This window comes from Sphaeramia orbicularis, chromosome 19 (genome assembly GCF_902148855.1).
Source record: "Sphaeramia orbicularis chromosome 19, fSphaOr1.1, whole genome shotgun sequence".
NCBI classification, from domain to species: Eukaryota; Metazoa; Chordata; class Actinopteri; order Kurtiformes; family Apogonidae; genus Sphaeramia; species Sphaeramia orbicularis.
Window position 1 is genome coordinate 45,896,859 of NC_043975.1, and position 14,644 is coordinate 45,911,502.

The window sequence follows — 14,644 nt, forward strand, 5'->3', positions numbered from 1 at the left end:
GCTCATCAGCTCCAGGAAACACAGACCTTCACTAGAAACACAAGGCCCAGAAAACCCATGGATGGATGGAGGTTCATTCACTTCTATTTGCAGTCTGATTGTCTTTATGCATATTATACATTTATGGAAACCAAACTGTAACACACTTAGGCCTGTGTGTTTTAGCAAAAGCTCATATTAAAATCCAATATTACCATTTTCTCAGCAAATTAACTGACTAAAAACTCTGCATTTCTGCATCATTTTGGACCAAATTATTCTAATATTGACTTAAATACCTAAATCTAGTCAAATCCAGTCCACATGTTCCTGTAGACACAGCTACAGTGCTTTCATTACTTACCCAGACTGGCTGCTTCATTTGTCCCACTACAGTTTTATAGTGACACAAAGGTGTATTCACACCAGCATAACTCCAAAGCATTCATGGATCTGTGGAAATCAGACTCACTGCACTAACCCTAAACCTACCCCCTAACCCTACTAACCCTAAACTTAACCCCTCACCGTACTAACCCTAACCCTAACCCTGCAGCTGTAAAACGCCTCAGACAGACTGAGCAGCCTTGTGACCTGTATTAGCAACAGTGATGCTTCAAACTCAAAGGTTAGTACAACATTCTATGTAAAATACCATCATCACGCTGCTAAATGGACCATTTGAAGCAATATTTGCAAATTAGGAAAGTTTTGATGTTGCTGGGTTTTTTTTAAATGTTTTTAATGTCAAGATGTGTACATTCTCTCTTAACCAGGGCTGTCAAACATATGGCCCGTGGGCCACAACAGGCCCACTGCAGGGTCTAATGTGGCCTGTGAAATGCACAAATTACACTGAAGATATTAATAATCTATCATTTTAGTTCAGGTTCAACATTCAGCCCTATTTTGGTCTCAAGCAAATCGGACCAGTCAAACACTATCATAATAACCTATAAATAATGACAACTACAAGTCCTTTTCTTTATTTTGGTGTACACCAGAGCATAGCCAGACCCCCTTGCCCTGAAAAGGAGCAGGTTTGATTTGTCCCTCATCTTTTTTCTGTTGAAGCAGCACATGGTTGGTCAAGATATTTAGTGGCTATTGTGTGCCCATGCTGTGCAGAAGAGGAAGGGGAGGGGTCACAGTGGGCACACCAATAGGAGTGAGGGAGACCAGTTAGAGCTACAGATGTCTGTGCAACAGATTACACGCTGCAACAGTGAGGAAAAGAAAATAAGTCACATTTGGAAGCATTTTAATATCACTGACAGTTCAAGAGCAGTGTGCACACTGTGCAAAGTAAAAATGTCAGACCGAGCAGGTTCCACAGACAATTTGCACAGACATGTGTGACCTTCCACAGCTCCCTGGGGATACTGACAGGTACCACAGCTGCTGTTGAAGTCCCAAGGAAAAGAAGGAACTCCTGCCTAAAGGTGAAGACGCACCAAGATGATTTTTGGCGGTTGGATGTCGTCAGGCCGTCTGGCAAGGTCAGTGACATGAGTCTATTTGGTGTGTTCTGTTCAATTGGCCGTCATTAATGCAGTCTCCAGTCTTTTCGGCTGATTCAACATGTGTAATCAGCTACTACCTGTTGTCCAGTCGAACCAATCGATTTATAGAGGGATAGCCCCCCCCCCTCTAATAGTCCATTCACTGCTCATATCGGATCTGAATGAGTGACAGTCAGTGTTGACTATGAACTTCATTCATTCCATGATGTCAACACTGTTAGCACAGTGTGATTTCTTCTCAAGTTTCACCTGCAACATCTTTTTTCTTCCACCAGTAGAAGCCCTAGAGCTGACAACACCAGTATCTTCTTATTACTAACCATCTGTTCAACAAATACAACAACAACAACCCTTCTGGACTTCTCAACACTGACAACAATGACTGATGACAGCGAGCTCTGGGTTTACAGAGATATTCTGTCATTTCCATTTTACGTCTCGCGCAAGCACAGAATGTACACTGAAGTTGGAAGTTGATTTGGTGTGTTCTTTCTTTTTTTGACCGTGTCGGGGAGATGGAAGCTGACTGATAGTCAGGCTACCTTTTCTGGTGACAATCATCAGTCGGGTTGGTGTGTCTTCACCCTAAGAGTCACTGTTCCCAGTGTGTCACCTCCCTCCCCTCCATGACAGATGTAAACGCCAAGGAGTAGTGTTGTCACATAACAAAATATGTACAAACTCCCAAAGTATTCCAATAAAACGCATCACTGAATCACTAATGATTCACTCTCACTCACCACCACATTAAGACTCAAGTTTAAATGAACAAAGACAGGTTTAAAATACACATCCAACTGCTGGATAGACTGCTGGGTCACACACAGTGGAGCACCCCCTCCTGCACAAATGCAGAAGGAACCTTCTGGAGTTATGGTACTTTCAGACATTTGACCCTGGAAAAGTAGGTTACAAAGTAGGTCAACGTCACCTATTTCAGAACCAGTCCAAGCTCTAGACATGATGTATGTGTGGCAAAAGAATTTAAGGTTCCAACAATTTTTTTCCCAGAGTTAGAGTGTTCACAAGATGGGACAGGCAGACACACTGATGACAATACCCCCTTTGGTGGGCCCAGGGGGTAAAAAGTACAACTGCATGAAAATATGTACATTTAATAACGTACATTTATCTTTTCACAGTAACATGTGAATAACATGAACAAATATTAAACTGAAATGTCTTAATAAGTGTCATTTGACCAATGCTCTGCCTGTTACTAAATGTTTTGTGTATTGACAGATCCAATGCCATCTATAGGTTGTAATGCACTTGTGTAAATGATAAGCCCAGACATAATGTGCCTGTGGCTCAGGAGGTAGAGCGGGATGTTCAGTAACCGAAGGGTTGGCGGTTCGAATCCTGCTCCGTCCTAGTCCTTAGGCACCTTCACCTTCCTTGTGTCCAGTTTATAACCACCAGAGTGAGAATGTGTGAGTGAATAATGTAAAGCGCTTTAGGTGCCTTGAAAAGCGCTACAGGAATCTAATCTAGTATTGTTAAAATTACATTTATTTTTCTTTCAAAATTTCAGGTTCTTCATAGTTGTTTACATTTTAAAGGATAGTTTGTAGATGAAAACATGTATAATTCATTAGGCCTGTAACGGTAAACGTACCAAACTGAACCATTTCGGTACACACCTCAGTACAGTTCAGTACACAGCTGTACCGAAACGGCACAGTATGATGAGAAAAAAGAAAAAGGAAGGAAAGATGTCGTTCGACGCGGAACTTTAAATCCGCGCAAATTTCACACGGACTTAATAAAGGAGCACACATTGACCCAAAATATGAAATAGCAGCTGATATAAGGTTAAAAAAAAAAACAACAAATATGATGTGAACCTGGAAGGAAGAGACTGAAGACCCTCCACCATCAGTACAGTCCAGTTTGGATCAGTTCAGGTTCAGGTGAAAGACAACAATGAGGAAAGAGACAGTAATAAGACGGACGTTGTTTGGCCCCTAGGAACTACGGTAGTTCTAAAACACTGACACTAGCTCTGTCTGTCTGTCTGTCTATCACGTACACTGTATAATAGAGGAATAAATAGAAAGTTGAAAGTATGTAAAATTTCACTTTCGTTTCACAACAGCGGTTGTTACGTTAGTTATGGACCGCACCCCCAGGTATATAACTGCGCACCCCCCCTACCCCCTGGCTCAGGAAAAAAAAAAAAAAATCCCCCGTGCACACAGGCACACACAAATACACACAGTGTCCTAAATAGTTTGTTCTCTGTCCTAAAATAAATAATTTGGTTAAGTTTGTTGTCAGCGTTTCTCTTCAGTTTGTTTAAACAGAATACCAGTTTACCCTCTTGTTAATGTTGCACTTCATGTGGAATTTTTTTGTTATCTTTATGCAGAATGTGAACTGACAGAACTGTGATTAGATTTTTCTTGTTTGTTCAAAACTATCTTTCAGGGAAAAGTGCAATACTAATGTTTAAAATACATTTAGTAATATTAATAATTAATTTTATTTTCTATTTAATTTGTAGCAGCAGAATTATATTATTCCTGTTTTTCTATATTCTATTGTGTCCAAAAATTGGGGGAAAAATGTTAAAAAAATTCATAAATGCATTAATAGACATTTTGAGGGGTTTTCTTTCTTCCCACACCGAGCCGAAAGAAAACCGAACCGTGGCTCTGAAAACCGAAAACGTACGAAACCGAAAATCTTGTGTACCGTTACAGGCCTATAATTCATGGTGTAATTAAATGTTTGTTCAATGTTATTATTTGCCTGGTCCGGTCCACTTCAGATGACACTGGGCTGAATGTGGCCCCTGAACTAGAATCTGTTGGACCCCTCCTTTCTAAACAGAAGACCCTAACATCTATCAGAGTCTGAGCTGGTGGCGTCACCCAGCGCCACAGCTGACCTATATTTATCAATATACATTTTCAGTCCATACCAGGACTGGAGGACGTCCAGCCCCCCCTCATGTGGACCCCCGTTTCCAGCCAGCTGTTGCCTTCTCTTCCACTGAATGAGCTCGTCATCTAGGATCAGGGTCTGCTGCTTTCTCAGGAGGTTCAGAGTCTTCTGATGCTGTTCAGATAAATCCTGAAAACACATTGGCAGTTGTGGAATACATTCACTCATATTCCAACTGTGGACATGGCACAGCTACACTAGCTTTCACTTGTTTCCAGTTGACCAAATAGAGCATATATGGGTCGAAGCAGTTAAATACAGGGTGTCCCATAAGTCTCCATACATAGGAAAAATAAATGTTTCTTGACATAAACCATTTTTATTTATATAATATGCTCTATATGACTGCCATTTGGTCAGGAACACATTTCAATGCGTGTCCTCCACTGCTGAAGAACTATAAAGAAATATAAAGAAATACACGTTAGAACCATATATGTATGGAATGTATTATGTCTCCTATGTATGGAGACTTATGGGACGCCCTGTATAATTTCCTGCTATGACAATAGTGTCAAATAAATGTACTATTTTGCCTATGTAGGTACAGTTGGATAAAAAGACAGAATCTTTAAAAAGGCAGAATCATGTTTTTTTTAGTTATTTATAAAGACCGATACCTTCAGTAGTACTGTGGACTCAGACAGGAATCAAAAAGTACTGAAAGATGGATTAATAAACTGATGGCTTTGGTCTTTACATGGACTCTTTTCCTATTTGGATATAATATATATAACGTATATAATATACAATATAATACCATTAATATAATACATTTTATCATGACTGAATCAATGTAGTTTAATGATATAATTTTATTATTGTATTTTATATTATTATTATTTTAAAAAAAATTATATATATATATATATATATATATATATGTATATATATATATATATATATATATATATATATATATATATATATATATATATATGAAGAAAATGAGATAGAAAGAGAATTTTTAAATGAATGAAATGACTTTTTAATCCATATTTTCTACTCACTTCAATGCTTCCCTCAGTCAGTGGTTGTAGAATAAATGGTTGTAAAAGTGGACATGATGTTGTTTGGCAGAATCGGAGTAAATGTGTCAACGTCGCTGCACCTAAAGCTTTCATTCTGCTAGATTTCCTTCCAGTAAATGCTTTTCCATGGAGCTGCAGCTGATGTGTGTTTTGTGTGTGTGTGTGTGTGTGTGTGTGTGTGGTCGGTCTTAAATGCCTGTGTACTGGTGTATGTGTGTGTGATGGCGTCCTACCAGCCTGTATTTCTGCAGAGTGCTGGCCTCTCTGGTGAGCCAGGCCTCCACGGTAGCCCTCTTACTCTGCAGGGTGGTCTCTCTCTGAGTTCGTTCAGTGGGGGGGCAGCGACGCCAGGCTGCTGAGCTGAGCTAACATAGGCCAAGACAGAGTGGACGTTACACACAGCAGCCACTGGACCATCCATCCATTATGAGTCATAAAGATCTTCAGAGCTTGTAGTCGTTTACTTGAAAGGATTCAAATTCATTAAAGCTGCAGTGTGTGACTGGGTTAAAAATCAGAGTACTGCCACACCTGTAATGTCTTTTATAAATATCATGTGTCTCACTACTCCTATTACAGCTTGTGAAGTGTTCTCATACCACAGCAGAATCTGTAACAGCAAAAATGTCATGAATATGAGAAACATCATGTCAAACATTCTGAAGGACAAAATGCTGATCATTCCATGTAATACTTACTGGATTTTGGTAATTCAGTTTTGTATGTGCCATTCCAGGCATGGGTTTGACTGAACTGATGCACCTCTGCTCTGCTAGGGCTGCAACTAATAACTATTTCAACAATGGACTAGTCATTGACTACTAGTACACTAGTCAAATTATGAATTATTTATATTCACTGCAACAATAAAATAGATGGTGTCCATAAAGCCTCTACAATTCAACACATTTATTACAAAAGCAAATGAATAAACAAATCTGTGAAAATTATTGAAATTATGAAAAGTATGTAAATTATGAAAATTATGAACAGTAGATATTGAAGGTTTTTTGCCTCATTTAATCCACCTTGTTGCCATGTTGGCCACAGAACAGCCTCTTCAATGGCGTCAGTGATCTTTTGCTTCAGGTCAGTGATGTCTCGTGTTTTGTTCCATACTAAATATCTTTAGCATAACCCCAAGAAATCCACGGGCAGTGGTATCTGAACCAGGAGTCCAGGGAATTGGACCACTCCTTCCAATCCACTGGTCAGGAAACATTTGATTGAGGAACCCACCAACATTCAGAACCCATCTACCTGGAAAATTGATGGTTGGTTGAAGGTCATCCCGTTGTGGTGCACATATTCAGTAGGGGGTGCAATACATTGATATTAGCTTCATCGTGTGCGACACATGATGATTCAATAACGATTCGTACAATGTTCAGAAATGATTATTTTTCATTATTACTAATGCAGGAACACAACCACCGTGTGTGCGGGAACTTAAAAGTGGCACGTGATGCCCGGACGCCCTTAAAGGAACGGACCAGGGGAACACAGTAAACTCAAACTCTAACTGTTTGGCCTTTCAGTTACCAGAGCATCAGATTCACCCAACAGGTTTAAAAGCTAGTGTTTGGGAGCAGGGCTGTCATGCTCTGATGCGGACGCCGGAGCGCAGATACAAACTTCCAAATGGAAGTATTTTGCCCAGAAAGCAGTTCCCAAACTGTACAGTGAGACCAAAACCAAAGTAGTGGAATCACTGAGGAAAGCATGGAGAATAATGCCGATATGTGATGCATGCTTTGGTTGCGGATAGTGAAATCTTTAGTTTGTTACAGGATTTATGCTGCTCATTGAGCATTTTGTCGGGATATCATTTATTATGACTGAGTAAACTAGTGCTTGTGTTGTGCTTGAACTGAGATTGAGCTTCCACTACAACGTATAGAAATCATCAACGCGATAAAGGCAATGCGGAATGGTAAGGCCCCGATGGGTACTCTATAGCAGGGGTCTCAAACATGTGTCCCGGGGGCCAAATGCAGCCCGCCAAAGGTTCCAATCTGGCCCATGGGATGAATTTGCAAAGCACAAAAATTCCACAGTCAAGGCTGTGGAACTCATTTTAGTTCAGGTTCCACATACAGACTAATATGATCTACAGCCAAAGAATAACGGCAGAATAACCTACAAAAAATAATGACTCCATATTTTCTTCTCAGTTTGATGTGAAAAAAAAAATTACACTATGCCTATAAATAATGACAACTTCAAATTTCTGTCTTTGTTTTAGTGCAAAAAATAACATTAAATTATGAAAATGCTTACATTTAAAAACTATCCTTTAACAATAGAATGTGAAGAACCTGAAAAAATTTGAACAACCTGAAATGTCTACAGAAAATTAAGCACAATTTTAACCATTTTCTGCCTGTTACTAAGTGTTTAGTATCTTTGTAGATCCGATCCATAATGCATATGTATAAATGATAAATTGAGGCAGAATATTGTTAAAATTGCACTTATTTTTCTCAAGAAATTTCCTTTTTTTCAGCTTATTCAGCTCTTTTTTGTTTGGATAGCTTATAAAAGTAAGTATTTCCATAATTTAACGGGGGGGGGTTTTGTACTAAAACACAGATAAAAATTTGGAGTTGTCATTATTTATAAGTTATTATGCTTTTATTTTACTGGTCCAGCCCACTTGAGATAAAATTGGGCTGATTGTGGCCCCTGAAAGAAATGAGTTTGAGACCCCTGCCCTATAGAGTTCTATAAAAAGTTCTCCAATAAACTATTATTTTGCTTGACATGTTTAATAATTCTTTGCTATATGGATCACTCCCGCCGACACTGACTGAAGCATCAATCACCCTCCTGCTTAAACCTGCTTAAACACAGCATGTGGCTCATATTGACCCACCTCCTTCCCAAACACTGACCTGAAAATCTTAGCCAAAGCCCTTGCCTTACACCTACAGTCATTTATGAACATTTGCCGGCTTCATAATGTTATCCACTTTCCTGGGTCCAGTGCGGTACCTGGTGTAGTTATTGCACTGGACGCACAAAAGCCTTTTCAACGCCCTCCTCACCTTGGATGCGTAGGTTCTCCTGGTACTGGATAATGAAGTACTCCTGGCTGTGCTGCAGCTTCCTCAGTTCGTTTTCCGTCTCCTGAGTGGCCAATCGCAGCTCCTCAAAGGTCTGGTTAATCTGCTGGTGGCGCTGTGACAGGCTGTCCATGGACTGAGCGTCGCCGCCACAAGTGGCCTGAACACAAACCTTGGGTCGGTCACACATGCACTGACCTACTGACTTCAAGTGGCATCAGTTTTCAGTTACTGCTTTTTCAGGCATGGGTTTGGAATTTTCACGTCATAATATCAACAGCTTGTTCAGCATGCATCATCATCATCATCATCATCATCCTGACCTCTTCGTATCCAAGACACTTACATTTGTAGCCTCTTGAACCAGCCTCTGCTCTGACTGTAGAATGTGTTTGATGCACCGAACCAGCTCCAAAGGACAACGGTCATAAGTACTCTGGAAACATGTCACACACACACACACACACACAAGTGATTCATTATTAGATAAACTGACATACACCCATTACCCGAGTTCTTTATGTGTGACACACCTGATTATAGTTAATGTAGTGGTTGGTCCCTAACGCAATCACTGTATAAAACATCACAGATCCATTAGGTCAAATGCTGGGTTAGGGTTAGGAGTCCATTTACATCCGTCTACGAGTCCATTTACATCCATCTATGAGTCCATTTACATCCGTCTACGAGTCCATTTACATCCATCTATGAGTCCATTTACCGTATTTTCCGGACTATAGAGCGCACCTGAATATAAGCCACACCTGACTATAAGCCACAGGTGTCCACGTTATAACATGAGATATTTACACAGAAAGATGGAAAACAGATAGATTATTTAAATATTTATTTCCATACCTTAACTGCTTTTTTCCCAAACAGTGCCTGTAACACGGCAGTAAAACAGCAGGAACCACGGCTTGTTCAAAAAATAGGACCAATGGCCCTGTAGTTTACGGCCAAATTAAAAGCTTTGGGAAATGTATCCAGATGCCATTTCTTATCACTCAGTTATGTGTATTTATTATATTACAAAAATAGCCCATGTTTTGGTCATATTCCAATCCGATCTGTAAAAAATTCAAATTCCAACTTGATATCCTTGATACTTGCTGATTTATTGGATCAATCCACTTCCTATCTCTTATAATGGGAAAATTTGTCAAAGTCGCACCAAATCCAGAATCAGATCCGATGGAAATAATTTCAATACCTTGTGTTGACATCATCATAAAGAAGCTGTATACCAAGTTTGAAGTCAATCAGAACTGTAGTTTCGGAGAAGAAGACGATTGAAATTTTTTCCCCATAAGATCCCATGTTAAATTTTCCATAAGTTCCTGGATCCAGAAGAAGATCCTGATCAGCATGTGGCCATTATGTTTTGGTCATCTCCCCATCAGGGCTGTACTGTAGAAATTTCAACTTGATATCATTTATATTTACTGAGTTATTGCATCGATTCACTTCCTATCTCTTATAATGGGGAAATTTTTCACAGTCACATCAAATCCAGAATCAGATCTGGATCCAAATAATTTCACTAACTTTTGTTGACATCATCATAAAGAAGCTGTACCATTTTGAGTCATCGATTGTAGTTTCGGAGAAGAGACGATTGAAATTTTTGTAACAGACGGACACCGGACACCGCATGACGACAATAACTTATGACCTGTCGGCCAGTAAGCTAAAAACCCAGAAAAGTTCATTGATCTCTATCTTCATCTCCCTTCTGCTCATTGAAACCACTTGCAGTCGTCTTCTTCAGTGTTTGAGTTGAACATCCTCAGAAAGGCTCCGTCACACACTTTCTCTGTCTCTTTCTCCTCCTCCGCGCTGCAGCTCTATTTCCTTCTTAGACAGATCGACTGGTTTGAACTTAAAAGCTGCATCATATGCATTTCTTCGTGTGCTTTCCATGCTGAAGGTTTGTGCGTGACACGCAAAATGATTGTAAAAGTTAAGCTTAAAAACTCCTCTTCATCACCTCTTCCACCTCTGTCTTTGCTTTTTGCACTCCTGCTAGAGTGCCCCCTGGAGGCCGTTAGCCCGTAAAAATCTGTGTTCATTGTGGTCAGTTTCAGATGCTGCAGCTCTTTCATAATTCATAGTTTGAGTTCTTGTTTGTTTAGTATTAATTGTCAGCCTTGTAAATCCAGCTGGACTGACTGTACATATCCTGACCAAAGTAAATCCAATTCTCCCTTTGTGCAGTAACCTACACCTGGCTTTACTGCCTCCGTCCACAATAATATGCATTATATACAATAAGTGTCCTCTAAAACTAACACTTATTTGCAACAAAATATAGCAAACTTATTACATGATCAAAACAAATTAATTTTACCAAAAATGTCTGTTTTGAATGTCTGGGGTCGCCAGAAATTTATCATGTTAAAATGGGTCAGAAGACAGAAAAGGTTGGGATCCACTGCTCTAGTGGTACACACGAGAATCGCTACAATATTTTTAACAGGCAAGAAAAGACTTGGGAATTATATTTGTGTTGCATTGTTCAGACCCCCTGCGTCTGAAGGTTCTCCAGATATCACATAACAGCTCCAACGTTACACGAGTATATGTGAGGACACAGGGCTGCCGTCTGTCTGGTACCTTCAGCTGGTTGGCGTAGTGACCCAGTTTGATCTTCAGGAGGAAGCCATCCTCTCCTCCCTGAAGCTGAGCTTTTCTCTGCAGCTCTGCACCAGGACTGTCCAACAAACGCTGGCCTTGGCCTCCCTCTGACGGGTTGTCCAGCTCCACTGAGTCCCTGTTCAACACACACATGCATCAGAGTAGGGCTGGGCCATAAAACAATAACCACATATATCGCAATATAACTTTTCCACGATAGAAATATAAGACATACTCGATACAATTTCAGTAGAATTCATTGGTCCATGTTTTGACCAGATGTAAGAACAGCCAAACATAATTAAGTAGCGCCACATCAAACCAATCACACTAGTGACGGCCAATTCTCCCTTCGTGCAGTAATCTACACTGGCTTTACTGACTCGTCCACAATAATATATATTATATAGACTTAATGTTCTCTAAAATTAACCTTTATTTGAAACATAGTATAGAAAACTATTACAGGATCAAAAACAAATTAATTTCAGAAAAAAAAAGTCTGTTTTGAATGTCTGGGGTCGCCAAAAATGTGTGATGGTAAAATGGGGTGACGAGTCAAAAAAGGTTAGGAACCACTGCAATGATGCCTTTTGTTGATTTTACAAATACAGCATGTAGTTCTAAGTTAATTTATTTATGGCTTATTAGAAAAAATAAAACCAAGGGATAACATGTTAAACTGTACACTTATTTCCAACACGGTCCCCATCATGTACTTAAAATGAAGAAAAGGTGTATTCAACCTTTAGATGGACGAGTGTCTGGACCCTCTACACTTCATAAGTGAGTGAGTGAGTGCTGAGTGAGTGAGTGAGCGATGTGAGTGGAATGAGCGAACAAGTGAGTTACCGAGTGAAGTGAGTGAGTGAGTGAGTGAGTGAGTGAATGAGTGAGTGAGTGCGTAATGTGAGTGAATGAACGAACAAGTGAGTTACCAAGTGAGTGAGTGAGTGTGTGAGTGAATGAGTGAGTAAGTGATGTGAATGAGGCGAACACTTGAGTTAACGAATGAGTGAGTGAGTGATGTGAGCAAGTTAATGTGCGATGTGAGTGAGTGAGTGAGTGAGTTAGTGTGTGAGTGAGTGAATGAATGAACAAGTGAGTTAACGAATGAGTGATGGAGTGAGTGAGTGAGTGAGTGTTAGGGATGCCTGGAATATGATATAATACTAACTTTTTATTCCAAAGATATTGTAAGAAAACCACCTCACCAGGTCATTTTGGACCCACTTCTATATCTCAGGGTTAATTATGTTTTGTCTTGATGTCGTGTTGACAACAATGTGACTGTCACCAGAGTTTAAAAAAACTAAGACTTAATTTTCTGAACTGCCACCCACTATGATTACAATGAAATGTAGGACAAATATCATAGAATTTCCCAAAATGACAGGAAAACCAAAGCTGTGTGTACCAGAGCTGAGTCTCAATCCACTGGGCCAGGTAATGTCGCACCTCGATGGGGAAGTGTTGGCCCATACAGAGCCTGGCATCTGGTGCAAGGCTTCCACCCTGCAGCTGCTGGGCTGAATCACATAGACATGGTGTTTCTATGGAAACAGAAGGACAGGAAGCCATGAACACAAGGAAGCACATATATGGTACCAACAAGACAGAACAGAAACAAACACAGACCCACATGGTACCAACCAGACAGAAACAAACACAGACCAACATGGTACCAACCAGACAGAAACAAACACAGACCACATGGTACCAACCAGACAGAAACAACACAGACCACCTGGTACCAACCATACAGAACAGAAACAACACAGACCACATGGTACAAACCAAATAGAAACAACACAGACCACATCGGTACAACCAGACAGACCAGAAACAAACACAGACCACATGGTACTACCAGACAGAACAGAAACAAACACAGATTACATGGTACCAACAGACAGAACAGAAACAAACACAGACCACATTAGTACCAATCAGACAGAAACAGAGACAAACATAGACACATGGCTACCAACCAGACAGAACAGAAACAAAAAACACAGACCACATGGTACCAATCGACAGAACAGAAACAAACACAGACCCACATGGTACCAACCAGACAGAAATAAAACACAGACCACAAGGTACCAACCAGACAGAACAGAAACAAACAAACATAAACCACATGGTACCAACCCAAACAGAACAGAAACAAACACAAACTACACTTTCTCTCAACTGTTGGGATACACAATCTACAGAAACTTTAAATGAGATGAAACTCAAACAATAGTTTGCATTCGAATTCATTTTTCCACATGTTTATCACATAACTTCCATCAGGATAAAGAGGATCCTGACATGTGGAGAGTGAGGGTCAGACACTGTATGTTCTCATCTGTGCATCCTTTGGTCCACTCTAACACACACATTTTACTTTCATTTCATTTGCCTGATGGTTTAAGTTACTACAGGCAAGTTCGAAAAGAAAAAAAAATGTAAAGAAAAGTAATTGAAACGGACTGGTGCAGATGTCCCTCAGTGTTTGGGCTGACTTTGTCATACTTTTTAAGAGGAGCATCCTCAGTAACAGTGAAGGAGGGAGCTGCTCCAGGAGACTGGAGGATGGTTAAGCTAACAGCTCACATGGCGAGCATTACAGTGGATCTAAACAGTTACAGAGGAAAACTACTTGTGCACAGTAACGTATGTTATTCCATTCCGTTTTCCGAACAATTTAGACATGTTGAGTGTCGTGTTAGTGAAAGTTTATTGCTTTGGGAGGACCATCAGGATGACGCTAGCTAGCAGGCTAAGCTAACCCAGAGGAGGGGCTCCCACTAACGTGACAGCGCTCAACTCAAAACTCTCCAGTCCGCGCGCCACAAGTTGCTAGTTTGGATTTCCATCTTACCTTATAAGAGATGCAGCACACCTTACAACAGCACCATGGACGAGCAGCACACCGCACACACTACTTACTGATCACACGCTGGGTAATTACTGTGGACGTTCCATGTCACTTCGACAACTTCACTCACCTTCGGGTTTCTGGTAAAGCAGCTGTTGTTTACAACCCATCAACACAGGAAAATGGTACACATCGCTTCGCCTTGGCATTTCAAATAAAAGACTGTTTAATCATGTCTATGCATATTAGCGGTGCAGTATCACTGTAACAATAGTAATCTGTCATAATTCACAATCTTTGATATATGGATAACATAAAAATGTACTCTACATCTAATTGTTCAATTATCAAAGTGTGGGAATACTAACTACACTCTGGTTTGATGAATTGGTGCCGTGTTCCGGTAGTGTTTGTGCTAACTTCTGCTAGATCTATGCTATCAGATTTCCGCAAAACGGCCCCGCCCCCAATCCGCTTACTGTCACGCCCCCCCAATCCGCCCCCCGCTCTCAACCCACTAGTCTGTGGGCCTGTGACTAGAGGGGACAGGTTGATTGATTGATGATTCATTCATTCATTCATTCATTC

At 40.3% G+C, this 14,644-nt stretch overlaps 1 protein-coding gene across 1 annotated transcript in view; it reads right to left on the reverse strand.

Annotated features, from left to right (window-relative positions):
* LOC115439452 (signal transducer and activator of transcription 5B-like) overlaps nt 1-14,226 on the reverse strand; it is a 34,482-nt gene extending 20,256 nt beyond the window's left edge. The window contains 8 exon segments of the mRNA XM_030163285.1: nt 4,429-4,580; nt 5,716-5,820; nt 5,822-5,847; nt 8,530-8,707; nt 8,894-8,983; nt 11,167-11,323; nt 12,605-12,740; nt 14,187-14,226. Coding sequence (XP_030019145.1) covers nt 4,429-4,580; nt 5,716-5,820; nt 5,822-5,847; nt 8,530-8,707; nt 8,894-8,983; nt 11,167-11,323; nt 12,605-12,740; nt 14,187-14,226 — 884 coding nt within the window.
* Nucleotides 14,227-14,644: the final 418 nt, after the last annotated feature.